Source organism: Heterodontus francisci, chromosome 29 (assembly GCF_036365525.1).
Source record: "Heterodontus francisci isolate sHetFra1 chromosome 29, sHetFra1.hap1, whole genome shotgun sequence".
NCBI classification, from domain to species: Eukaryota; Metazoa; Chordata; class Chondrichthyes; order Heterodontiformes; family Heterodontidae; genus Heterodontus; species Heterodontus francisci.
This window is the reverse complement of record NC_090399.1, coordinates 53,972,211-53,999,756: the sequence shown is the minus strand read 5'-3', so window position 1 is coordinate 53,999,756 and position 27,546 is coordinate 53,972,211. Positions and strand designations below refer to the sequence as shown.

Genomic DNA, 27,546 nt, shown 5'->3' with positions numbered 1-27,546 from the left:
GTGATTATTACAGGACTATGGGGAGAGAGCGGGGCAGTGGGATTAGTCGGTGATTATTACAGGACTATGGGGAGAGAGCGGGGCAGTGGGATTAGACTGTGTTTGACAGAGGGCTATGGGGAAAGAGAGAGGCAGTGGGATTAGTCGGTGATTATTACAGGACTATGGGGAGAGAGTAGGGCAGTGGGATTAGTCTGGGACTGATACAGGGCTATGGGGAGAGAGTGGGGCAGTGGGATTAGTCGGTGATTATTACAGGACTATGGGGAGAGAGCGGGGCAGTGGGGTTAGTCTGGGACTGATACAGGGCTATGGGGAGAGAGCGGGGCAGTGGGATTAGTCTGGGACTGATACAGGGCTATGGGGAGAGAGCGGGGCAGTGGGATTAGTCTGGGACTGATACAGGGCTATGGGGAGAAAGTAGGATTAGTTTTGGATTCCTCTGGCAAAGTCCCGGTCGAGAGCTTTAAAATCAGCAAGTGGGATCTTTCGATTGCACTATTTCTGATGTTGGCCATTCTCCTATTTTACCCTTAAATGATACTGCGGTGGGAGGTTGGATTAGTACAATGGCCAATTCCACTTCATTGCTGATAGAAGAATAAATGCGAAAGAAAGAAAGTGATTAGTACCACAGGGATCAGTGCTTGGGCCCCAGCTATTCACAATATATATTAATGACTTGTGTGAGGGAACAAATGTAACATTTCCAAGTTTGCAGATGACACAAAGCTGGGAGGGGGGGGGAATGTGAGCTGTGAAGAGGATGCAAAGAGACACCAATGTGATTTGGACAAGTTGGGTGAGTGGGCAAATGCATGGCAGATGCAGTATAATGTGGATAAATGTGAGGTTATCCACTTTGGTTGTAAAAACAGAAAGTCAGATTATTACCTGAATGATGATAGATTGGGAAAGGGGGAGGTGCAATGAGACCTGGGTGTCCTTGTACACCAGTCGCTGAAAGCAAGCATTCAGGTGCAGCAAGCTGTTAGGAAGGCGAATGGTACATAATAAAAGCAAAATACTGCGGATGCTGGAAATCTGAAATAAAAACAAGAAATGCTGGAAATACTCAGCAGGTCTGGCAGCATCTGTGGAGAGAGAAGCAGAGTTAATGTTTCAGGTCACTGACCCTTCAGAACTGGCAAATATTAGAAATGTAAAAGGTTTCGAGCAAGTAAAGCGGGGGTGGGGCAAGAGATAACAAAGGGGAAGGTGTAGATAGGACAAGGTCACACAATAACCGACCAGAAGGTCATGGAGCGAAGGCAGACAATATGTTAATGGTGTGTTGAAAGACAAAGCATTAGTACAGATAGGGTGTTAACAGACTGAGATTGAACAGCTGCATGTACAAACATGAAAAAAACAGTGGGTAGGCAAACTGAACAAACCAGGATAAAATAAAATAAAACAAACAAAAAAAATATAAAAAAGAAAAAATACTGCATTTATACAGGGCCTTGGTGAGACCACATCTGGAGTATTGTGTGCAGTTTTGGTCTCCGTATCTGAGAAAGGATGTTCTTGCCATGGAGGGAGTGCAAAGACCATTTACTAGGCAGGATTGATGTATGAGGAGAGATTGGGTCGATTAGGCCTATATTCACCAGAATTTAGAAGAATGGGAGGGGATCTTATAGAAACCTATAAAATTCCAACGGGACTAGACAGGCTAGCTGCAGGGAGGATGTTCCCGATGGCTGGGGAGTCCAGAACCAGGGGTCACAGTCTCAGGATACAGGGTATGCCATTCAGAAACGAGATGAGGAATGGTGAACCTGTGGAATTCTCAACCGCAGAAGGCTGTGGAGGCCAAGCCATTAAATATATTCAAGAAAGGGATGGACATATTTCTCAATGCCAATGGGATCAAGGATTATGGGGAGAAAGCAGGAACAGGGTACTGAATTAGATGATCAGCCATGACCTTTTCTGAATGGTGGAACAGGCCCAAAGGGCTGAATGGCCTACTCCTGCTCCTGCTCCTATTTTCTATATTTCTATGGTTGTCTAAAAACACAACCCACGGCCAGAATCTGGCCCACAAACGTTTCCATCTGGCCTGCCAATCGATTCTAGAGTATCACTTTGGATCTTATACTATCTGATCTTGAAGCTTTTACCAAAAAATACTATGCACACATGCATGCTACTTTGAGTATTGTATAAAATCAGGAAGTGGTTGCTGCCCAGAAGCTGGTGGGGGGTGGGGGGGGTGGAGGCGGTGTAGTTATGTGGGTGGCACTGCTTGCAATCCGCTTTATCCCATGCCGAGCGGTGCGCCTGAATCTGCTTCTGGGTAAGTCTGGAGCTAGGGAGCTTGGGTTCCGGGAAAGCAAGTGTGGGTGGCAGCCAGATCACAGGTTGGAGCCGCGGGCCTGAGGTAAAGACGGGAGGCCCGGGGCCCAGGGGAGGGAGGCCTGAGGCCCAGCTGCTTCAGGGGCATCCACCGGTGGACTTGGCCTGACCCTGCGGTCTGTGTCCCCGGATTGTGGTCAATACCCCCGGGGCCGGGTCTATAGAAGATTAAGGTTGATTTAATCGAGGGGTGATCAAAGGATTCAATCGGGTAAATACAGATAAGGGAGGGGAGGGGAGTCCAGAACAAGGGGGCAACACCTTAAAATCAGGCCATTCAGGGGTGATGTTTGGAAGCGGTTCTTCACAGAAGGTGTAGTGGAAAACTGGATCTCCCTTCCCCAAAAAAGCTGTTGAGGCTGGGGCTCAATTAAAACTTTCACAAGTGAGATTGATACATTTTTATTGGGTAAGGGTATTAAAGGCGATGAAACCAAAGAGGGTAGATGGAGCTAAGATACAGAGCAGCCATAATCTAATTGAATGTTGGAGCAGGCTCGAGTGGAGCATAGACAGCAGCATGGATCAATGGGCCGAATGGCCTGTTTTGTGCTGTAACTTGGGGATGTTTAATTCTTGCAGTCCAGGAATTTAAAGTCTGTTCCTTTAGAAATCGGACTCTCCTCTACAGCTGCCCCACAAATGCAGCAGTCAGAGTCCTGAAACAACCATTGTCTTTTGCTCCAAAACCTTATCCTTGGCACAGCTAGAAATCCCACCAGGAGACCCTCCCCAGAACTGTGATAATTAGATTAAAGCCAGTGAGGGGCGGGAAGAGAACGGGGGAGGGCGGTGAGAGGATATGGGGCAAGAGAGAGGTGTGCAGGAAAACAGTGAGGGGCGGGAAGAGAGCAGTGGGGGATGAGAGTGATGTGGGGCAAGAGAGTGAGGGGCGGGAAGAAAGCGGGGGGAAGAGAGTGATGTGGGGAACAAAGGACAAAGAACAGTACAGCACAGGAACAGGCTATTCGGCCCTCCAAGCCTGCGCTGATCTCGATACCTGCCTGAACTAAAACCTTCTGCACTTCTGGGGACCGTATCCCTCTATTCCCATCCTATTCATGTATTTGTCAAGATGCCTCTTAAACGTCGCTATCGTACCTGCTTCCACCACCTCCCCCAGCAGCAAGTTCCGGGCACTCACCACCCTCTGTGTAAAAAACTTGCCTCGCTCTTCCCCTCTAAACTTTGCCCCTCTCACCTTAAACCTATGTCCCCTTGTAACTGACTCTTCCACCCTGGGAAAAAGCCTCTGACTATCCACTCTGTCCATGCCGCTTATAACTTTGTAAACCTCTATCATGTCGCCCCTCCACCTCCGTCGTTCCAGTGAAAACAATCCGAGTTTATCCAACCTCTCCTCATAGCTAATGCCCTCCAGACCGGGCAACATCCTGGTAAACCTCTTCTGTACCCTCTCCAAAGCCTCCACGTCCTTCTGGTAGTGTGGCGACCAGAATTGCACGCAATATTCTAAATGCGGCCGAACTAAAGTTCTGTACAGCTGCAGCATGACTTGCCAATTTTTATACTCTGTGCCCCGACCGATGAAGACAAGCATGCCGTATGCCTACTTGACTACCTTATCCACCTGCATTGCCACTTTCAGTGACCTGTGGACCTGTACGCTCAGATCTCTCTGCCTGTCAATACTCTAAGGGTTCTGCCATTTACTGTATACTTCCCACCCACATTAGACCTTCCAAAATGCATTACCTCACATTTGTCTGGATTAAACTCCATCTGCCATTTCTCTGCCCAGGTCTCCAACCGATCTATATCCTGCTGTATCCTCTGACAATCCTCATCACTATCCGCAACTCCACCGACCTTTGTGTCATCTGCAAACTTACTAGTCAGACCAGCTACATTTTCCTCCAGGGGGTGATGAAAGCGATGTGGGGGAGGAGAGTGATGTGGAGGAAGAGAGCAGGGAGGGGATGAGAGTGATGTAGGGGAGGAGAGTGATGTGGGGGAAGAGAATGATGTGGGGGAAGAGAGAGATGTGGGGGAAGAGAGTGATGTGGGGGAAGAGAGCAGTGGTGGAAGAGAGTGATGTGGGGGAAGAGAATGATGTGGGGGGAGAGAGTGATGTGGGGGGAGAGAGTGATGTGGGGGAAGAGAGCAGTGGGGGAAGAGAGCAGAGGGGGAAGAGAGCAGTGGAAGAAGAGAGTGATGGGGGGGATGAGAGTGATGTGGGGGAAGAGAGCAGTGGGGGAAGAGAGCAGTGGGGGAAGAGAGCAGTGGAGGAAGAGAGTGATGGGGGGGATGAGAGTGATGTGGGGGGAGAGAGTGATGTGGGGGAAGAGAGTGATGTGGGGGGAGAGAGTGATGTGGGGGAAGAGAGCAGTGGGGGAAGAGAGCAGTGGGGGAAGAGAGCAGTGGAGGAAGAGAGTGATGGGGGGATGAGAGTGATGTGGGGGAAGAGAGCAGTGGGGGAAGAGAGCAGTGGGGGAAGAGAGCAGTGGGGGAAGAGAGCAGTGAAGGAAGAGAGTGATGGGGGGATGAGAGTGAGGAGCGGGAAGAGAGCAGGGGGGAAGAGAGTGATTGGGGGGGGGAGAATGATGTGGGGGATGAGAGTGAGGAGCGGGAACAGAGTGCGGAGTGGGAAGAGAGTGGTGGGAGGAACAGTGTGAAGAGGCGGGAAGAGAGTTGGGGGGTGGACAGAGACTGTGGGGGAGGACAGAGATTTGGGGGGAAGACAGGGAGTGGAGGAGGAACCTGGTTGAGGGTGAAGGGCGGGGCCTGGACTTTCACCGCCCAGTGGATGGGAGTAGATGGAGTGTTTATGGGGAGGAGAATGACACTAGAGAAAGGGGGGAGAGCAGAATACAGAGATCAAGTGAGTCATTGACAGGGGAAGACATGGGATACTGTTGGGAGTGAGGGGATGATAGGAAGGGGAAGTGGGAAACTAAAGGTCTGGAGGACACATTTTGATTGTGAAAAAAGGACTAATGATTGGAGGAGGTGAAGGAAAGAGAGACGCTGAGGGCCATATATTCTTTATAATAACCCCCACCCTAAATGCAATCTGCTGTACAGAGAGAGAGAGAGAGAGAGCATGAAAAAGAGAAGCAAAAGACAGAGGGAAGCGGTCAGAATTAAGGACTGAGTAGACAATGAGTAGGGATAGGCACCATGAATATTTAACAAAATTATTGACTCAGCTATGGACATGGGGGCAATTAATCTGTAAATAAAGTGTTCGGCCAACCTAATGCCATCAAAACACAGTCCAATTTCAAACACGTTTCTCCCTATTTAGTGAGGTACCTGGCATTGTTGATGTCTGCCCTCACACTTGATGTAGTGATGTGGAGAATCTGGATAGATGTCCATCTATCAGGAGTATGTGGGGAGGTGGTGGCGTAGTGGTAATGTCACTGGACTAGTAAGCCAGAGCCCCAGGCTAATGCTCTGGGGACATGGGCTTGAATCCTCCCACAGCAGATGGTGAAGTTTGAATTCAATTAATAAATCTTGAATTTAAAGCTAGTCTAATGAATCGATTGTTGTAAAAACCCATCTGGTTCACTAATGTCCTTCAGGGAAGGAAATCTGCCGACCTTACCTGGTCTGGCCTACATGTGACTCCAGACCCACATCAACGTGGTTGTCTCTTATATGGCCTAACAAGCCACTCAGTTCAAGGAGGAATAGGCAATAAATGCTGGTAATACCCACATCCAACAAATAATAAAAAAGTGACCTTGATCTTTTGCTCTCTCTGTGTCAATCCCTATTCCTTCTCTGCGTCCATCTCACCTCCCTTTGTGTCCATCCCTCTTTTCTCCTCTCTCTCTGACCATTGCTCAGAGCACGAACAGCAGTTTCTGAACTTTGGGCAGGTTCAGGGTTTTCTGGAAGACTTTTCAAAAATAAATCAGAACCCATCGGAAAGCCCCGAACCTGTCTGAAGTTCAGAAACTGCTGTACTTCTTGCGATTTTTTTATTTTTACAGCCAGAAAGAAGAAGCCAATGGGAAATTTCTCATCCCTGAAATTACCAGTCACAGACCTCAAAATCTTTTACTATGGACACTGTTTACAGACATGTTGCCGAGCCGTGGCAATAAGGAAGAGAGAGAGGCAAGGGAAATCATATTCACTGACTTACTGTGGAAAATACCATGGGAGATAGATCATATTATAAATAAAACACTTGTTCATCTATTCTTCAATTTACGTGTTTCACAGTTGAAGCCTAAAACACGGACTGTTATGATATTCTGCTTCTCAGAAACACACGAGGAGGTGCAGTATAAATCTTGTAGCTCAAAATCTTTTCTGCTCATAATTCTGGGCATGCTGTCAAAATCTACTTTGATAACAGCACTGGTGAAGATCGTCTGGGAGCCCGAGTGAATGAAAACCCACCGATGAAAATAATCTAAAATATGGGAAACAAAATATATATAATGCGCAGGACAGAAAAAAAACCCCACACATAACATGATGCACCTGGCATGGTACTGGGATGTAGGTTTTTCCAGTCTTGTTATACACATAGCCAGCCTTGGTTCTGCAGAAACTAAGTTTCAATATTGGTCAGAGATTCATTCCGGAAGGCTACATAATGAACCACTTTTTTCGTTCTGTGTAGGCCAACTTCTACTTAATTGAAGGTGTTGAGAGTTATTTACGTATGAAGGGATCAAGAGGGCTCTTGGCCCTGCCATCGACATCTCCCATTCTGTGCTTGGTGCTCTCTCGCAACATCTGGCATGGATGAGTTAGATGAAGGACCCTTATCACTGGAGCTCCAGAAGACCATAGACTGCCTAGCGAATAGAAGGGCACCCAGAAAGGATGGAAAGTCCCATCTATTGCAACACATTTATGACCTTCTCCTTCTTTGCTGGAAAGTAGGCTCTGTTCCACAGATGTGTGATGCCAAAATCATCACATTATACAAAAACAAAGGTGACAGAGGAGAGACCGCAACAACTATAGGGGCATCTCTCTCCTCAGCGTCACTTGGAAGGCCTTTACTAGGGTTATACTTAAAAGACTCCGTTTCCTTGCAGGCCGAGTGTACTCGGGAGCGCAGTGCGGTTTCCATGTCTGCAGATCTACTGTGGATATGATCCTCTCCATTTGCCAGCTACAAGAGAAGTGAGGGAACAGAGTATACCCCTTTACCTTACTTTTGTAGATCTCACTAAGGCATTTGACACTATCAGCAGAGCAGGGCTCTACAAGATTTTGGGAAAAATTGGCTGTCCACTAAAGCTCCTCAATCTCATCCGCTCCTTCCATGACAAGATACACTGCACTGTACAGTTTCAGAGTGAAGAATGGAGTGAAACAGGGTTGTGTCCTAGTCCCCACTCTGTTTGGCATCTTATTCTCCATTCTCCTGATGTTCGCCTTCCCTGCAGATATGGAAGGAGTCTACTTGCACACTAGGTCAGACGGCCAGCTTTACAATCTATCAAGGCTGAAATCAAAGTCAAAAACACATCACATCCTGATCAGAAAACTCCTCTACACTGATGATGCTGTGCTAGTCGTTCTCAGCTATAAAGACTCATGGACTGTCTCTCCCGTGCCTGTAACTTGTTCTCCTTGACTATAAGCATCAAGAAAACTGTGGACATGGGATAAGGTGTTGCATCTCTGTCCCTGACCACACTAAATAATATCCCACTGGATGTCGGTGGCAAATTCTGCTACCTTAGATCCACGGTGACAGACAATCTGTCCCTTGATGCAGAGCTCGATACTCGCACAGAGAAAGCAGCTACCATCTTTTGCCGACTTGCGAAACGCGCATGGGATAACATCAAGCTGACCCTTAGGACCAAGCTGATGGTTTATAAAGCCTGTTGTCTCAGCACCTTGCTGTATGGCTGTGAAACATGGGTGACTTACAGCTACCAGGACAAGAAGCTCAATAATTTCCATCTTCGCTGTCTACGGCACATTATGTGTATATCCTGGCTGGACAAAATCACAAATTCACAGTCCTCTCAAAGGCAGAATTCCCAAGAATGTTGGCACTAATCAAACAGAGGCGGCTTTGGTAAATCAGCCACATCCACAGGATGAAAAATGGACACATATCTAAGGTTCTTCTGTATGGTGAGGTAGCCGGGGCCAGGTGACCAGTGGGGCGCCCAAAGTTCTGCTTCAAAGATGCTTGCAAGCATGACATGAAGGCCCTAAATATCAACTATTGCACTTGGGAGTCACTAGCTGATGAAAGAGGGAGATGGTGACACATCCTGTGGATGGGCATGAATAACCACGATGACCAGTTACTACAGCAGCTCGGCAACAGGCGCCAACGTCAAAAAACAACTCTCAGTGTTACTTGGCAGCTTCACGTGCAGCACTTGCAGCAGAACCTACCTCTCAAGGATTGGCCTTCACAGCCATCAGCAAAAGTGCACCAAGAGAAGACACCCCACCTAAATGGATTGCCTGTTTCATAGATGGAAGGATGTCAGCTATCGAGAGTGTCTTGTTGATGTTTAGGTTGGAGCAATTCCTGCTCCTTGCTCACTCTCACTCAACAGCTAATCAAACATCACATTTTATGAATATTAACTCAAATTATATTGTATTACATGGAATTCTGTCTACTTTTTGGTAAAAAGCATGAATCTGAGGGATGGTTTACAATTGAAGAACAGGAAGTGTAGTTTGTGTACTGCACAGCAGCTGGTGATAAATCAGTACTGAAATCAGATCCTAGTTAATCAAATCCATACTGACCCCAGAATACAGTAGCTGGCTGCTCCAGACCCTCGTGATCCACATGGCAGGAATACATGTCTCCAGGACTCGGGATAAAGTTCAGGTATGTGAATCTCTGGTAGGAATAATCCTTTTTTACATAGTATTCTGTGATGTTATCTCCGTCAGTCAGTGGTTCATTGTTTCTTCCCCACTTCATGGTGATGTGCGCAGGGAAGAATCCATCAGCCAGGCAGATCAATGTGTTGGGCTGACCCCATTCTACAGACTCTTCAGGGTACATGGCAATCTGTGGAGGAACTGTGGGCAAAGACAGGACACAGTGTGGGTACAATTAACCAATGTGAAGTAGCAGGTTGAACAAAACATAATGGGTAGTCTGTAGATTGTGAAAAATATATAATGAGTGACTATAACTAATTCATAATCCATAGGAGACCACCCAGGTTAGATGTGAGATGAAACATTTTCAACTTGCAGAGGAGGACAATCTAACTAAAGAAAGAGTTTAGATTAGATTAGAGATACAGCACTGAAACAGGCCCTTCAGCCCACCGAGTCTGTGCCGACCATCAACCACCCATTTATACTAATCCTACACTAATCCCATATTCCTACCAAACATCCCCACCTGTCCCTATATTTCCCTACCACCTACCTATACTAGTGACAATTTATAATGGCCAATTTACCTATCAACCTGCAAGTCTTTTGGCTTGTGGGAGGAAACCGGAGCACCCGGAGAAAACCCATGCAGACACAGGGAGAACTTGCAAACTCCACACAGGCAGTACCCAGAATCGAACCCGGGTCCCTGGAGCTGTGAGGCTGCAGTGCTAACCACTGTGCCACTGTGCCGCCCCTTTATATATATATAACCCCTTATCACATCTCCGAGTTCTTTACATACAATGATTTCCATCTGTTACGGACACAGCAAGCTCCTGCAAACAGCAAATGAGGTGGAAGACAAGTTCATATGTATCTGGTGGTGTTGCTGGAAAATAAACCTTGGCCAGGACACAGGGAGAACTCCCTATTCTTCTTCCAATCGCACCATGGGATCTTTTATGTCCACCTTTGAGGACAGATAGGACCTCAGTTTAATGTGACCTCTGAAAGGCAGCAACTCAGATTGTCTCCCCCGTATTGATGTTTTAGTTGCTCTCAGCCTGTGTGGGACACTATCAAGGTCACATTTATTGTCCATCCCGAGCTCCCCTGAGAAAGTGGTCATGAGCCTTCTCCTTAAACTGCTGCAGTCTTTGTGGTAATGGTGCTCCCACAATGCTGTCAGGTCGGGGATTGCAGGATATTTACTCAGTGACAATGAAGGAAGGTGCGAAATGCCCAAGTCAGGATAGTGCGTGACTTGGAGGGGAACTTGGAGATTGTGTTGTCCCCACACATTGCTGCTCTTGTCTTTCTCAATGGTAGAGGTTACAGAGGAGGAAGGCACTGTTAAATTAACCTTAGTGAGGTGCTGCAACACCAGCTGAAATTTTGGGCTCAAAGGCTGGATTTTAAGAGCCTGCTGCGGGAAGCGGGCGAAACCAATTGCTGACTGCATGCGGTAGAGCCACCACGATCTCCCGCGCGGCAGCTCATTTAAATATCCGGGTTGGCCCGCCCCCCCCCCCCCCCAATCACATGGAAAGGGGGGGTTGTCCGTCGGCGGTAATGGCGTCAGCTGCCGGTGCGCAGGCGCTGCCGCCATTTTTAAAGGGCAGCCAGCCCTGCCTGTTAATTTAAATTTTTGAAGATATACCTCCACCTCCCCACCACCCCCCAGAATGAATCAAATAAAATTCTAACACCCCTTTCCCACGTCCCAATAAAGGTTACATTAAGTATTTGCCCTTCCTCCCCAAAAACACTTACCTTTGAATTCTGACTTTCCCCGCCGGACTGTACGAAGTTCAAAGTTCATCCCTTCCCACCATGCCCTACACTGATGATGGTTATTTGGTCCCCCCCGCCCTCAATGCATCTCATTGATTTAAATATTTATAGAAGGTGATGTTGAGCCGAACATTAATATCCAGCTGGATGTGGGTGATCACTACACAAGGATAAGGTCAGTCTGTGACAGCTACCCGTGAAACTGGCAGAAGGCCTTTGTCCTGTGACAGTCAACCATCACCACATTATTCCACCTGTCCAGAGATGTCAGGGGATGGCTGCTTGTGGACAAGGTTCATCCCCTCAACACATGGCTGGTGATACTGCTCCACAGCCACACCATGCTCCATTAGTTCAGATACAACCAGAGCCAGGGCACCATCAATGAACACTCTTGTCCTATTGAAACAATAGTACACGTGCCTGGATAGTTTTGGGGACTCCCTAAAATATGCCCAGAGAAAGTCTCCCAAATAATTGTATGCTGTATGTTGCCCGACAATAGTAATAGAGAGAGGACTGTGGTAGAGGCAGCAGAACAGCAGGGGCTGTCATCATTAGAGGAGGAAGAATTGGGTGAAAGTGAGAGATAAGCAGAAGGAGACACAGCACAAAGTGCCAGAGAGGCCGGGGATCAGCTTATAACACAGATCTTCCAGTGGCGTGCATACTTCCCGCCCCTGTAAAGTCATCCAAAGCCCCTCTGCATTGAAAGTCATTGTTACCTACCTCCCTCACCACTCCCTTAATCCTGCACTAAACCACATTTTTTTTTATTCATTCATGGGATGTGGGCGTCACTGGCCACGCCAGCATTTGCTGCCCATCCCTAATTGCCCTTGAACTGAGTAGCTTGCTAGGCCATTTCAGAGGGCAGTTAAGAGTCAACCACATTGCTGTGGGTCTGGAGTCACATGTAGGCCAGACCAGGTGAGGATGGCAGATTTCCTTCCCTGAAGGACATTCGTGAACCGGATGGGTTTTTACAACATTCGACAATGATTTTATGGTCGCCGTTAGACAAGCTTTTAATTCCAGAATTTGTTTATTAATTGAGTTCAAATTTCACCCTCAGCCAGGTGGGATTCAAACCCATGTCCCCAGACCATAAGCTTGGGGGTCTGGATTACTAGTCCAGTGACACTACCACTACCCCACTGCCTCCCCTTTGAAACTATTCAGTCAACATTTTTATGAATGACACAATAGCATTGCAGACTTAGAATAGGCACATATAAATCATTAAATAAAAATAAGCTAGTTTGATAATATGCAGATGAAAGGGTTGTTAGTTTAATAAAACAGGATTTTGATCACAGTGTGGGATTGTAAAAGAAGGAAATTGCTGCAGTATAAGTTAGTGAATGGGTTCCTTTCACTATAGAGATTGGACGTAGAGGATAAAAGATCAGAGATTTGTACAACAAGTTATGATTCTGGAAGAGCAAAGACAGGAAGTGACGGTATTCTGTGTCACAAATACATGCTATGTTGAATGATGATTTTTTTAATCCACCGATTAAATTTAAATGAAAAAGAAACAGATAAAAGGTGACTCTACTAGCAGCTAAGATAGCCACCCCTATTTGTATCACAGAGGTGGAGATGAATTGTCTGCCCAGTCCCAGAAAGATCAATAACCTGGGGAATCTGAACTACCTATCCTGTTCCCAGTACCAAGACATTAAGGCCATCACCTGTACATTAAACTGGTGGATGACTCAAACCTAATCACTTGAACGATGGGACCCTGGTTGTGAGAAGGGAATTCCTAGACATGGAATAATTAAGTTGCAAGAGGGAATACACAATGATAACTACGATGCTTGAATCACTGGGTGAAGGTCATGTGACAGGTCCACCATCACCACCTAGGCCTATCGCTGTTGCAGACAGAGACCCCTTGAATGAAATCATCTGCATCATTGTCTTCAGGAGAACCACTGAATCAGCCGTCCACACCTTCAAACCGGAAGCTTCAGGCTCACCGAATTATGCCTGAAGCCAGCCGAGTCACCAACCTCCACAGACTGTATACCCCTTTATATTTCTCTGGACACTAATTTGACCAATCTATTCTTCCCCACTCTGTCACCTATTTGTGTGTGTGTGTGTGTGTGTGTGTGTGTGTGTGTGTGTGTGTGTGTGTGTGTGTGTGTGTGTGTGAACCTCGAGTGTGTGTGAAAGTTGGAGCATAGTTTATTATTTTATTTAGATCAGTTTAAGTACAATAAAGCTAACCCCATTCTGTCCTAAATTCAAACAAACTGCCCGATTGGTTCTTTTAATGATCATAACATGTAAATAGCCAACACTCATTGAATTGGCAAGTATATCCACATGAAAAAAATACATAAACTTGTTGTGGTCAAACAAGGAGAGGGAGAAGAAAGGAGCCCTTTGATGCCTCTTTACCTGATTGTAATAGCTGACACAGGATATAAGACCACCCCCCCCCCCCAATAATTATCCAACAATATGTTCAATCTCCTCATAAAACATGGACATGTTTAAATCCAGCAGGAATTAGATAATGAATGAAAATGGTATAAACAGAGGTAAAACGTTTCACTCAGTAGGAACTTATTGCCTATCTTCATGAGCAGGTAGCATGAGCAGACTTGGATAAGCAACGCCTCACATTTTTCCTCTAGAAGTTTCCCCTGTATTATACTGTATGCCATTTTCAGATCAATGTATTGAAACAATGATAAATAAAGTTAACTGTCAGACATAGTACTGTCTGTAATTTTACAAATCTGCTAAAAGGAGAAGGAAGGTATCCTAAAGGATGCATCCTAGGTTCCTGAAGGAGCTCAGGGTGGAAATATGCAGATAAAAGGGTTGTTAGGTTAAAACACAGGCCCAGCTCACAATCTTCTAATCCTCCATGGATATGGAAGTGGTGCCAGAGGACTGGAGGATTGCAAATATTACATCCTGCTTCAAAAAACCAGAAGAGGGAAAAACGCAGCAGCTACGGGGCAGTCAGCTGAATGTCAGTGATGGGGAAGTTTCTCGGGACAATAATCTGGGACAGACTAAATTGTTTGGCAAGTGGGAAAATATGGGTTAATAAATGAAAGTCAGCATTGATTTGTCAAAGGAAAAATCACATCTGACTAACTTGACTGCGTTTGTTCATGAAGTAACCGAGAGGGTTGATGAGGGTGATGTGGTTGACCATGGGATTAAAGGGACAGTGTCAACAGGAATGTAAAATCGACTAAGGGACAGAAAGAAGAGAGTGGTGAATGGTTGCTTTTCAGACTGGAGGTAAGTATACAGTGGTGTTCCCCAGGAGTCAGTCTTCGGACCGTAGATCTCTTTTTGATATATATTAACGACTTTACTTGGGTACACAGGGCATAATTTCAAAGTTTACAGATGACACGGAACCAGAAATATAGTAAACAGTGAGGAGTAGACCAGCAGAGTTCAGGAGGACATAGGCCGGTGAAAGGGCAGATGAAATTTTTTGCAGAGAAATGTGGAGGCATGCATTTTGGTAGGAAGAATAAGGAGAGGCAATATAACTAAATGGTCAATTTCCAAGGGGGTGTATGTAACTCAAATCTTTGAAGGTGACAGGACCAGTTGAGAAGGCTCCAAAACAGCTTAATGGTTTTATAATTATAAGCTAAACCTTTACAAAACACTGCTTAGGCCTCAGCTGAAGTCCTGTGGCCAATTCCGGGCACAACACTTTAGGAAAGATATCAAGACCTTAGAGAGGGTGAAGAAGAGATTTACTAGAATGGGACCAGGAATGAGGGACTTCAGTTATGTGAAGAGACTGGAGAACCTGAGATTGTTGTCCTTGGAGCAGAGAAGGTGAAGGGAATTCTTGACAGAGGTGTTCAAAATCATGAAGAGTAAATAATGAAAAACAGTTTCCAGCGGCAAAAGTGTCAGAAACTAGAAGTTACAGATTTAAGGTAATTGGCAAAACAAGTGGAGGCGACATGAGGAAGAAATATATTGCGCAATGAGTTGTTATGATGTGGAACGCTCTTCCTGAAAGGGTGTTGAAAGCAGATTCAGCAGTGACTTTCGAAAGAGAATTGGATTGGGAATGGGACTAATTGGATGGTTCTATCACAGGCACAATGGGCTGAATGGCCTCCTTCTGTGCTGTGCCATTCTATGATTGTATGATTCGAAGAGTTAGCCTGGGACGGACAGGTTGAACAAGAGCAGATGACAAGCTTCACTACAAAGCTCGAAGTTGTCAAACTGACGGAAAGTGTGAGTTTTTGAAGTACTTGACAGGGTACAATTAACAGGTAGACATCCTGCCCAGAGAAGCCACTAGACTTGCTGTGTCCAATACACATTGCTTTAGAAGCTTCTTAAACTGGGTGAGGGCCATAATGCTGGTGGTTCGGCCCCCAGTCTTGCAATTCTCGTTTTAGTTATGTGCCATGTTCTCCTAAAGAAAAAGAGAGCGAGAATTATGCATATCGTGCATATGCTGAGAGGGAGCTGAAGCAAGGTGCAAGTAGGATGAGAAGATGTTGAACGCAAGTGGCTGGAGTGTGATGAGGAAGGAGTAATGAGAGGAGTTCCTGGTTCTGCAATTGCTACAATGTGAGACCAGAAAGATGTTGATGATGGCTGTAAAGACAACAAGAGGTGAGTTAGTGTGTTTGAACTGAGAATTAGAGGTGGTATAGTGTGCCCTATTGATTGGTGGTGAAGAATTTGATGTTGGGGAGGTGGGACTGTTGATAGGTGTTACTGAAAGAGAGGGAGAAATGAAGAGCTGTACTCACCCTTACTGTTCTTATCAGTCCATTGAAACATTTCCTGCATTCAATCCAGGTTCTGGGGTCATACTCCATGAGCTGACCATCTCTGCCACCTTCAACTAGGAACATAGGAACAGGAGTAGGCCATTTAGCCCCTCGAGCCTGTTCCATGTCTAATTAAATCGGAGGGGGGTGGGGGTGAATTTTATAATTGCCGCAGTGTTCCCAACGGTGGGACCGGAAGTTGGCGTAACTTCCGCTTCTGCAGCATTTCCCATTTGACGCAATTATATATGTAAATTAACAATGCAGCACTGGGCACGGGGGCCACTTGGGATCATATGGCAGGGGGGGGGTGCCTTTCATTGGTGGAACCCACCGTCACTGTCACGAGCACCAGGATTGCCACTGATATAAAACATCCTGTGCTTGCAGCCTCAAGGAGCAGCAGCCAGTATCTTCAGACTAACTTAAATTGAAGCTTTCACTTATATCAAAATCAGCCCCACCCTTCCCTCCACTCCACACCTTCCCTCCACTCCACACTCCCCTGTTCCACCATGTAACCGATCAGCCCCACCCTTCCCTCCACTCCACACCTTCCCTCCACTCCACACTCCCCTGTTCCTCCATGTACCCGATCAGCCCCAACCTTCCCTCCACTCCACACTCCCCTGTTCCTCTTTGTACCCGATCAGCCCCACCCTTCCCTCCACTCCACACCTTCCCTCCACTCCACAATCCCCAGTTCCTCCATGTACCCGATCAGCCCCACCCTTCCCTCGGCTCCACACTCCCCTGTTCCACCATGTACCCGATCAGCCCCACCCTTCCCTCCACTCCACACTCCCCTGTTCCACCATGTACCCGATCAGCCCCACCCTTCCCTCCGCTCCACACTCCCCTGTTCCTCCATGTACCCGATCAGCCCCACCCTTCCCTCCGCTCCACACTCCCCTGTTCCTCCATGTACCCGATCAGCCCCACCCTTCCCTCCACTCCACACTCCCCTGTTCCTCTATGTACCCGATCAGCCCCATCCTTCCCTCCACTCCACACTCCCCTGTTCCTCCATGTACCCGATCAGCCCCACCCTTCCCTCCACTCCACACTCCCCTGCTCCTCTATGTACCCAATCAGCCCCACCCTTCCCTCCGCTCCACACTCCCCTGTTCCACCATGTACCCGATCAGCCCCACCCTTCCCTCCACTCCACACTCCCCTGTTCCTCCATGTACCCGATCAGCCCCATCCTTCCCTCCACTCCACACTCCCCTGTTCCTCCATGTACCCGATCAGCCCCACCCTTCCCTCCACTCCACACTCCCCTGTTCCACCATGTACCCGATCAGCCCCACCCTTCCCTCCACTCCACACTCCCCTGTTCCTCCATGTACCCGATCAGCCCCACCCTTCCCTCCACTCCACACTCCCCTGTTCCTCCATGTACCCGATCAGCCCCACCCTTCCCTCGACTCCACACTCCCCTGTTCCTCCATGTACCCGATCAGCCCCACCCTTCCCTCCACTCCACACTCCCCTGTTCCACCATGTACCCGATCAGCCCCACCCTTCCCTCCACTCCACACTCCCCTGTTCCTCCATGTACCCGATCAGCCCCACCCTTCCCTCCACTCCACACTCCCCTGTTCCACCATGTACCGGATCAGCCCCACCCTTCCCTCCACTCCACACTCCCCTGTTCCTCTATGTACCCGATCAGCCCACCCTTCCCTTCACTCCACACTCCCCTGTTCCTCCATGTACCCAATCAGCCCCACCCTTCCCTCCGCTCAACACTCCCCTGTTCCACCATGTACCCGATCAGCCCCACCCTTCCCTCCACTCCACACTCCCCTGTTCCTCCATGTACCCGATCAGCCCCATCCTTCCCTCCACTCCACACTCCCCTGTTCCTCCATGTACCCGATCAGCCCCACCCTTCCCTCCACTCCACACTCCCCTGTTCCACCATGTACCCGATCAGCCCCACCCTTCCCTCCACTCCACACTCCCCTGTTCCTCCATGTACCCGATCAGCCCCACCCTTCCCTCCACTCCACACTCCCCTGTTCCTCCATGTACCCGATCAGCCCCACCCTTCCCTCCACTCCACACTCCCCTGTTCCTCCATGTACCCGATCAGCCCCACCCTTCCCTCCACTCCACACTCCCCTGTTCCACCATGTACCCGATCAGCCCCACCCTTCCCTCCACTCCACACTCCCCTGTTCCTCCATGTACCCGATCAGCCCCACCCTTCCCTCCACTCCACACTCCCCTGTTCCACCATGTACCGGATCAGCCCCACCCTTCCCTCCACTCCACACTCCCCTGTTCCTCTATGTACCCGATCAGCCCACCCTTCCCTTCACTCCACACTCCCCTGTTCCTCCATGTACCCGATCAGCCCCACCCTTCCCTCCACTCCACACTCCCCTGTTCCTCTATGTACCCGATCAGCCCACCCTTCCCTCCACTCCACACTCCCCTGTTCCACCATGTACCCGATCAGCCCCACCCTTCCCTCCACTCCACACTCCCCTGTTCCTCCATGTACCCGATCAGCCCCACCCTTCCCTCCACTCCACACTCCCCTGTTCCTCTATGTACCCGATCAGCCCCACCCTTCCCTCCACTCCACACTCCCCTGTTCCTCTTTGTACCCGATCAGCCCCACCCTTCCCTCCACTCCACACTCCCCTGTTCCTCTTTGTACCCGATCAGCCCCACCCTTCCCTCCACTCCACACTCCCCTGTTCCTCCATGTACCCGATCAGTCCCACCCTTCCCTCCACTCCACACTCCCCTGTTCCTCTATGTACCCGATCAGCCCCACCCTTCCCTCCACTCCACACTCCCCTGTTCCTCTATGTACCCGATCAGCCCCACCCTTCCCTCGACTCCACACTCCCCTGTTCCTCCATGTACCCGATCAGCCCCACCCTTCCCTCCACTCCACACTCCCCTGTTCCTCCATGTACCCGATCAGCCCCACCCTTCCCTCCACTCCACACTCCCCTGTTCCTCTATTTACCCAATCAGCCCCACCCTTCCCTCCACTCCACACTCCCCTGTTCCTCCATGTACCCGATCAGCCCCACCCTTCCCTCCACTCCACACTCCCCTGTTCCTCTATGTACCCGATCAGCCCCACCCTTCCCTCCGCTCCACACTCCCCTGTTCCTCTATGTACCCGATCAGCCCCACCCTTCCCTCCACTCCACACTCCCCTGTTCCTCTATGTACCCGATCAGCCCACCCTTCCCTCCACTCCACACTCCCCTGTTCCACCATGTACCCGATCAGCCCCAACCTTCCCTCCACTCCACACTCCCCTGTTCCTCCATGTACCCGATCAGCCCCACCCTTCCCTCCACTCCACACTCCCCTGTTCCTCTATGTACCCGATCAGCCCCACCCTTCCCTCCACTCCACACTCCCCTGTTCCTCTTTGTACCCGATCAGCCCCACCCTTCCCTCCACTCCACACTCCCCTGTTCCTCTTTGTACCCGATCAGCCCCACCCTTCCCTCCACTCCACACTCCCCTGTTCCTCCATGTACCCGATCAGTCCCACCCTTCCCTCCACTCCACACTCCCCTGTTCCTCTATGTACCCGATCAGCCCCACCCTTCCCTCCACTCCACACTCCCCTGTTCCTCTATGTACCCGATCAGCCCCACCCTTCCCTCGACTCCACACTCCCCTGTTCCTCCAAGTACCCGATCAGCCCCACCCTTCCCTCCACTCCACACTCCCCTGTTCCTCCATGTACCCGATCAGCCCCACCCTTCCCTCCACTCCACACTCCCCTGTTCCTCTATTTACCCAATCAGCCCCACCCTTCCCTCCACTCCACACTCCCCTGTTCCTCTTTGTACCCGATCAGCCCCACCCTTCCCTCCACTCCACACTCCCCTGTTCCTCCAGGTACCCGATCAGCCCCACCCTTCCCTCCACTCCACACTCCCCTGTTCCTCTATGTACCCGATCAGCCCCACCCTTCCCTCCGCTCCACACTCCCCTGTTCCTCTATGTACCCGATCAGCCCCACCCTTCCCTCCGCTCCACACTCCCCTGTTCCTCCATGTACCCGATCAGCCCCACCCTTCCCTCCACTCCACACTCCCCTGTTCCTCTATGTACCCAATCAGCCCCACCCTTCCCTCGACTCCACACTCCCCTGTTCCACCATGTACCCGATCAGCCCCACCCTTCCCTCCGCTCCACACTCCCCTGTTCCTCCATGTACCCGATCAGCCCCACCCTTCCCTCCACTCCACACTCCCCTGTTCCTCTATGTACCCGATCAGCCCCACCCTTCCCTCCGCTCCACACTCCCCTGTTCCTCTATGTACCCGATCAGCCCCACCCTTCCCTCCACTCCACACTCCCCTGTTCCTCTATGTACCCGATCAGCCCCACCCTTCCCTCCACTCCACACTCCCCTGTTCCTCCATGTACCCGATCAGCCCCACCCTTCCCTCCACTCCACACTCCCCTGTTCCTCCATGTACCCGATCAGCCCCACCCTTCCCTCCACTCCACACTCCCCTGTTCCTCTATGTACCCGATCAGCCCCACCCTTCCCTCCACTCCACACTCCCCTGTTCCTCCATGTACCCGATCAGCCCCACCCTTCCCTCCACTCCACACTGCCCTGTTTCTCCATGTACCCGATCAGCCCCACCCTTCCCTTCACTCCACACTCCCCTGTTCCTCTATGTACCCGATCAGCCCCACCCTTCCCTCCACTCCACACTCCCCTGTTCCTCTATGTACCCGATCAGCCCCACCCTTCCCTCGACTCCACACTCCCCTGTTCCTCCATGTACCCGATCAGCCCCACCCTTCCCTCCACTCCACACTCCCCTGTTCTTCCATGTACCCGATCAGCCCCACCCTTCCCTCCACTCCACACTCCCCTGTTCCTCCATGTACCCGATCAGCCCCACCCTTCCCTCCACTCCACACTCCCCTGTTTCTCCATGTACCCGATCAGCCCCACCCTTCCCTCCACTCCACACTCCCCTGTTCCTCCATGTACCCGATCAGCCCCACCCTTCCCTCCACTCCACACTCCCCTGTTCCTCTATGTACCCGATCAGCCCCACCCTTCCCTCCACTCCACACTCCCCTGTTCCTCCATGTACCCGATCAGCCCCAGCTTCCCTCGACTCCACACTCCCCTGTTCCTCCATGTACCCGATCAGCCCCACCCTTCCCTCCACTCCACACTCCCCTGTTCTTCCATGTACCCGATCAGCCCCACCCTTCCCTCCACTCCACACTCCCCTGTTCCTCTTTGTACCCGATCAGCCCCACCCTTCCCTCCACTCCACACTCCCCTGTTCCTCTTTGTACCCGATCAGCCCCACCCTTCCCTCGACTCCACACTCCCCATTTCCTCCATGTACCCGATCAGCCCCACCCTTCCCTCCACTCCACACACCCCTGTTCCTCTATTTACCCGATCAGCCCCACCCTTCCCTCCACTCCACACTCCCCTGTTCCTCTTTGTACCCGATCAGCCCCACCCTTCCCTCCACTCCACACTCCCCTGTTCCTCCATGTACCCGATCAGCCCCACCTTTCCCTCCACTCCACACTCCCCTGTTCCTCTATGTCCCCGATCAGCCCCACCCTTCCCTCCGCTCCACACTCCCCTGTTCCTCCATGTACCCGATCAGCCCCACCCTTCCCTCCACTCCACACTCCCCTGTTCCTCTATGTACCCAATCAGCCCCACCCTTCCCTCGACTCCACACTCCCCTGTTCCACCATGTACCCGATCAGCCCCACCCTTCCCTCCACTCCACACTCCCCTGTTCCTCTATGTACCCGATCAGCCCCATCCTTCCCTCCACTCCACACTCCCCTGTTCCTCCATGTACCCGATCAGCCCCACCCTTCCCTCCACTCCACACTCCCCTGCTCCTCTATGTACCCAATCAGCCCCACCCTTCCCTCCGCTCCACACTCCCCTGTTCCACCATGTACCCGATCAGCCCCACCCTTCCCTCCACTCCACACTCCCCTGCTCCTCTATGTACCCAATCAGCCCCACCCTTCCCTCCACTCCACACTCCCCTGTTCCTCTATGTACCCGATCAGCCCCACCCTTCCCTCCACTCCACACTCCCCTGTTCCTCCATGTACCCGATCAGCCCCACCCTTCCCTCCACTCCACACTCCCCTGTTCCTCCATGTACCCGATCAGCCCCACCCTTCCCTCGACTCCACACTCCCCTGTTCCTCCATGTACCCGATCAGCCCCACCCTTCCCTCCACTCCACACTCCCCTGTTCCACCATGTACCCGATCAGCCCCACCCTTCCCTCCACTCCACACTCCCCTGTTCCTCCATGTACCCGATCAGCCCCACCCTTCCCTCCACTCCACACTCCCCTGTTCCACCATGTACCGGATCAGCCCCACCCTTCCCTCCACTCCACACTCCCCTGTTCCTCTATGTACCCGATCAGCCCACCCTTCCCTTCACTCCACACTCCCCTGTTCCTCCATGAACCCGATCAGCCCCACCCTTCCCTCCACTCCACACTCCCCTGTTCCACCATGTACCGGATCAGCCCCACCCTTCCCTCCACTCCACACTCCCCTGTTCCTCTATGTACCCGATCAGCCCCACCCTTCCCTCCGCTCCACACTCCCCTGTTCCTCCATGTACCCGATCAGCCCCACCCTTCCCTCCACTCCACACTCCCCTGTTCCTCTATGTACCCGATCAGCCCCATCCTTCCCTCCACTCCACACTCCCCTGCTCCTCTATGTACCCAATCAGCCCCACCCTTCCCTCCGCTCAACACTCCCCTGTTCCACCATGTACCCGATCAGCCCCACCCTTCCCTCCACTCCACACTCCCCTGTTCCTCCATGTACCCGATCAGCCCCATCCTTCCCTCCACTCCACACTCCCCTGTTCCTCCATGTACCCGATCAGCCCCACCCTTCCCTCCACTCCACACTCCCCTGTTCCACCATGTACCCGATCAGCCCCACCCTTCCCTCCACTCCACACTCCCCTGTTCCTCCATGTACCCGATCAGCCCCACCCTTCCCTCCACTCCACACTCCCCTGTTCCTCCATGTACCCGATCAGCCCCACCCTTCCCTCCACTCCACACTCCCCTGTTCCTCCATGTACCCGATCAGCCCCACCCTTCCCTCCACTCCACACTCCCCTGTTCCACCATGTACCCGATCAGCCCCACCCTTCCCTCCACTCCACACTCCCCTGTTCCTCCATGTACCCGATCAGCCCCACCCTTCCCTCCACTCCACACTCCCCTGTTCCACCATGTACCGGATCAGCCCCACCCTTCCCTCCACTCCACACTCCCCTGTTCCTCTATGTACCCGATCAGCCCACCCTTCCCTTCACTCCACACTCCCCTGTTCCTCCATGTACCCGATCAGCCCCACCCTTCCCTCCACTCCACACTCCCCTGTTCCTCTATGTACCCGATCAGCCCACCCTTCCCTCCACTCCACACTCCCCTGTTCCACCATGTACCCGATCAGCCCCACCCTTCCCTCCACTCCACACTCCCCTGTTCCTCCATGTACCCGATCAGCCCCACCCTTCCCTCCACTCCACACTCCCCTGTTCCTCTATGTACCCGATCAGCCCCACCCTTCCCTCCACTCCACACTCCCCTGTTCCTCTTTGTACCCGATCAGCCCCACCCTTCCCTCCACTCCACACTCCCCTGTTCCTCTTTGTACCCGATCAGCCCCACCCTTCCCTCCACTCCACACTCCCCTGTTCCTCCATGTACCCGATCAGTCCCACCCTTCCCTCCACTCCACACTCCCCTGTTCCTCTATGTACCCGATCAGCCCCACCCTTCCCTCCACTCCACACTCCCCTGTTCCTCTATGTACCCGATCAGCCCCACCCTTCCCTCGACTCCACACTCCCCTGTTCCTCCATGTACCTGATCAGCCCCACCCTTCCCTCCACTCCACACTCCCCTGTTCCTCCATGTACCCGATCAGCCCCACCCTTCCCTCCACTCCACACTCCCCTGTTCCTCTATTTACCCAATCAGCCCCACCCTTCCCTCCACTCCACACTCCCCTGTTCCTCCATGTACCCGATCAGCCCCACCCTTCCCTCCACTCCACACTCCCCTGTTCCTCTATGTACCCGATCAGCCCCACCCTTCCCTCCGCTCCACACTCCCCTGTTCCTCTATGTACCCGATCAGCCCCACCCTTCCCTCCACTCCACACTCCCCTGTTCCTCTATGTACCCGATCAGCCCACCCTTCCCTCCACTCCACACTCCCCTGTTCCACCATGTACCCGATCAGCCCCAACCTTCCCTCCACTCCACACTCCCCTGTTCCTCCATGTACCCGATCAGCCCCACCCTTCCCTCCACTCCACACTCCCCTGTTCCTCTATGTACCCGATCAGCCCCACCCTTCCCTCCACTCCACACTCCCCTGTTCCTCTTTGTACCCGATCAGCCCCACCCTTCCCTCCACTCCACACTCCCCTGTTCCTCTTTGTACCCGATCAGCCCCACCCTTCCCTCCACTCCACACTCCCCTGTTCCTCCATGTACCCGATCAGTCCCACCCTTCCCTCCACTCCACACTCCCCTGTTCCTCTATGTACCCGATCAGCCCCACCCTTCCCTCCACTCCACACTCCCCTGTTCCTCTATGTACCCGATCAGCCCCACCCTTCCCTCGACTCCACACTCCCCTGTTCCTCCAAGTACCCGATCAGCCCCACCCTTCCCTCCACTCCACACTCCCCTGTTCCTCCATGTACCCGATCAGCCCCACCCTTCCCTCCACTCCACACTCCCCTGTTCCTCTATTTACCCAATCAGCCCCACCCTTCCCTCCACTCCACACTCCCCTGTTCCTCTTTGTACCCGATCAGCCCCACCCTTCCCTCCACTCCACACTCCCCTGTTCCTCCAGGTACCCGATCAGCCCCACCCTTCCCTCCACTCCACACTCCCCTGTTCCTCTATGTACCCGATCAGCCCCACCCTTCCCTCCGCTCCACACTCCCCTGTTCCTCTATGTACCCGATCAGCCCCACCCTTCCCTCCGCTCCACACTCCCCTGTTCCTCCATGTACCCGATCAGCCCCACCCTTCCCTCCACTCCACACTCCCCTGTTCCTCTATGTACCCAATCAGCCCCACCCTTCCCTCGACTCCACACTCCCCTGTTCCACCATGTACCCGATCAGCCCCACCCTTCCCTCCGCTCCACACTCCCCTGTTCCTCCATGTACCCGATCAGCCCCACCCTTCCCTCCACTCCACACTCCCCTGTTCCTCTATGTACCCGATCAGCCCCACCCTTCCCTCCGCTCCACACTCCCCTGTTCCTCTATGTACCCGATCAGCCCCACCCTTCCCTCCACTCCACACTCCCCTGTTCCTCTATGTACCCGATCAGCCCCACCCTTCCCTCCACTCCACACTCCCCTGTTCCTCCATGTACCCGATCAGCCCCACCCTTCCCTCCACTCCACACTCCCCTGTTCCTCCATGTACCCGATCAGCCCCACCCTTCCCTCCACTCCACACTCCCCTGTTCCTCTATGTACCCGATCAGCCCCACCCTTCCCTCCACTCCACACTCCCCTGTTCCTCCATGTACCCGATCAGCCCCACCCTTCCCTCCACTCCACACTGCCCTGTTTCTCCATGTACCCGATCAGCCCCACCCTTCCCTTCACTCCACACTCCCCTGTTCCTCTATGTACCCGATCAGCCCCACCCTTCCCTCCACTCCACACTCCCCTGTTCCTCTATGTACCCGATCAGCCCCACCCTTCCCTCGACTCCACACTCCCCTGTTCCTCCATGTACCCGATCAGCCCCACCCTTCCCTCCACTCCACACTCCCCTGTTCTTCCATGTACCCGATCAGCCCCACCCTTCCCTCCACTCCACACTCCCCTGTTCCTCCATGTACCCGATCAGCCCCACCCTTCCCTCCACTCCACACTCCCCTGTTTCTCCATGTACCCGATCAGCCCCACCCTTCCCTCCACTCCACACTCCCCTGTTCCTCCATGTACCCGATCAGCCCCACCCTTCCCTCCACTCCACACTCCCCTGTTCCTCTATGTACCCGATCAGCCCCACCCTTCCCTCCACTCCACACTCCCCTGTTCCTCCATGTACCCGATCAGCCCCAGCTTCCCTCGACTCCACACTCCCCTGTTCCTCCATGTACCCGATCAGCCCCACCCTTCCCTCCACTCCACACTCCCCTGTTCTTCCATGTACCCGATCAGCCCCACCCTTCCCTCCACTCCACACTCCCCTGTTCCTCTTTGTACCCGATCAGCCCCACCCTTCCCTCCACTCCACACTCCCCTGTTCCTCTTTGTACCCGATCAGCCCCACCCTTCCCTCGACTCCACACTCCCCATTTCCTCCATGTACCCGATCAGCCCCACCCTTCCCTCCACTCCACACACCCCTGTTCCTCTATTTACCCGATCAGCCCCACCCTTCCCTCCACTCCACACTCCCCTGTTCCTCTTTGTACCCGATCAGCCCCACCCTTCCCTCCACTCCACACTCCCCTGTTCCTCCATGTACCCGATCAGCCCCACCCTTCCCTCCACTCCACACTCCCCTGTTCCTCTATGTCCCCGATCAGCCCCACCCTTCCCTCCGCTCCACACTCCCCTGTTCCTCCATGTACCCGATCAGCCCCACCCTTCCCTCCACTCCACACTCCCCTGTTCCTCTATGTACCCAATCAGCCCCACCCTTCCCTCGACTCCACACTCCCCTGTTCCACCATGTACCCGATTAGCCCCACCCTTCCCTCCACTCCACACTCCCCTGTTCCTCTTTGTACCCGATCAGCCCCACCCTTCCCTCCACTCCACACTCCCCTGTTCCTCTTTGTACCCGGTCAGCCCCACCCTTCCCTCGACTCCACACTCCCCATTTCCTCCATGTACCCGATCAGCCCCACCCTTCCCTCCACTCCACACTCCCCTGTTCCTCTTTGTACCCGATCAGCCCCACCCTTCCCTCCACTCCACACTCCCCTGTTCCTCCATGTACCCGATCAGCCCCACCCTTCCCTCCACTCCACACTCCCCTGTTCATCTATGTACCCGATCAGCCCCACCCTTCCCTCCGCTCCACACTCCCCTGTTCCTCCATGTACCCGATCAGCCCCACCCTTCCCTCCACTCCACACTCCCCTGTTCCTCCATGTACCCGATCAGCCCCACCCTTCCCTCCGCTCCACACTCCCCTGTTCCACCATGTTCCCGATCAGCCCCACCCTTCCCTCCGCTCCACACTCCCCTGTTCCTCCATGTACCCGATCAGCCCCACCCTTCCCTCCACTCCACACTCTACTGTTCCTCTATGTACCCGATCAGCCCCACCCTTCCCTCCGCTCCACACTCCCCTGTTCCTCTATGTACCCGATCAGCCCCACCCTTCCCTCCACTCCACACTCCCCTGTTCCTCCATGTACCCGATCAGCCCCACCCTTCCCTCCACTCCACACTCCCCTGTTCCTCCATGTACCCGATCAGCCCCACCCTTCCCTCCACTCCACACTCCCCTGTTCCTCCATGTACCCGATCAGCCCCACCCTTCCCTCCACTCCACACTGCCCTGTTCCTCCATGTACCCGATCAGCCCCACCCTTCCCTTCACTCCACACTCCCCTGTTCCTCTATGTACCCGATCAGCCCCACCCTTCCCTCCACTCCACACTCCCCTGTTCCTCCATGTACCCGATCAGCCCCACCCTTCCCTCCACTCCACACTCCCCTGTTCCTCTTT

At 52.3% G+C, this 27,546-nt stretch overlaps 1 protein-coding gene across 2 annotated transcripts in view; it reads right to left on the bottom strand.

Moving 5' to 3' along the window:
- LOC137346301 (H-2 class II histocompatibility antigen, A-U alpha chain-like) overlaps positions 1 to 27,546 on the bottom strand; it is a 133,210-nt gene that overhangs the window by 12,816 nt on the left and 92,848 nt on the right. For both annotated transcript variants that reach the window (XM_068009782.1, XM_068009783.1), the window contains exon 3: positions 9,088 to 9,369. In XM_068009782.1, coding sequence (XP_067865883.1) covers positions 9,088 to 9,369 — 282 coding nt within the window. The remainder of the gene's footprint in view (positions 1 to 9,087; positions 9,370 to 27,546) is intronic.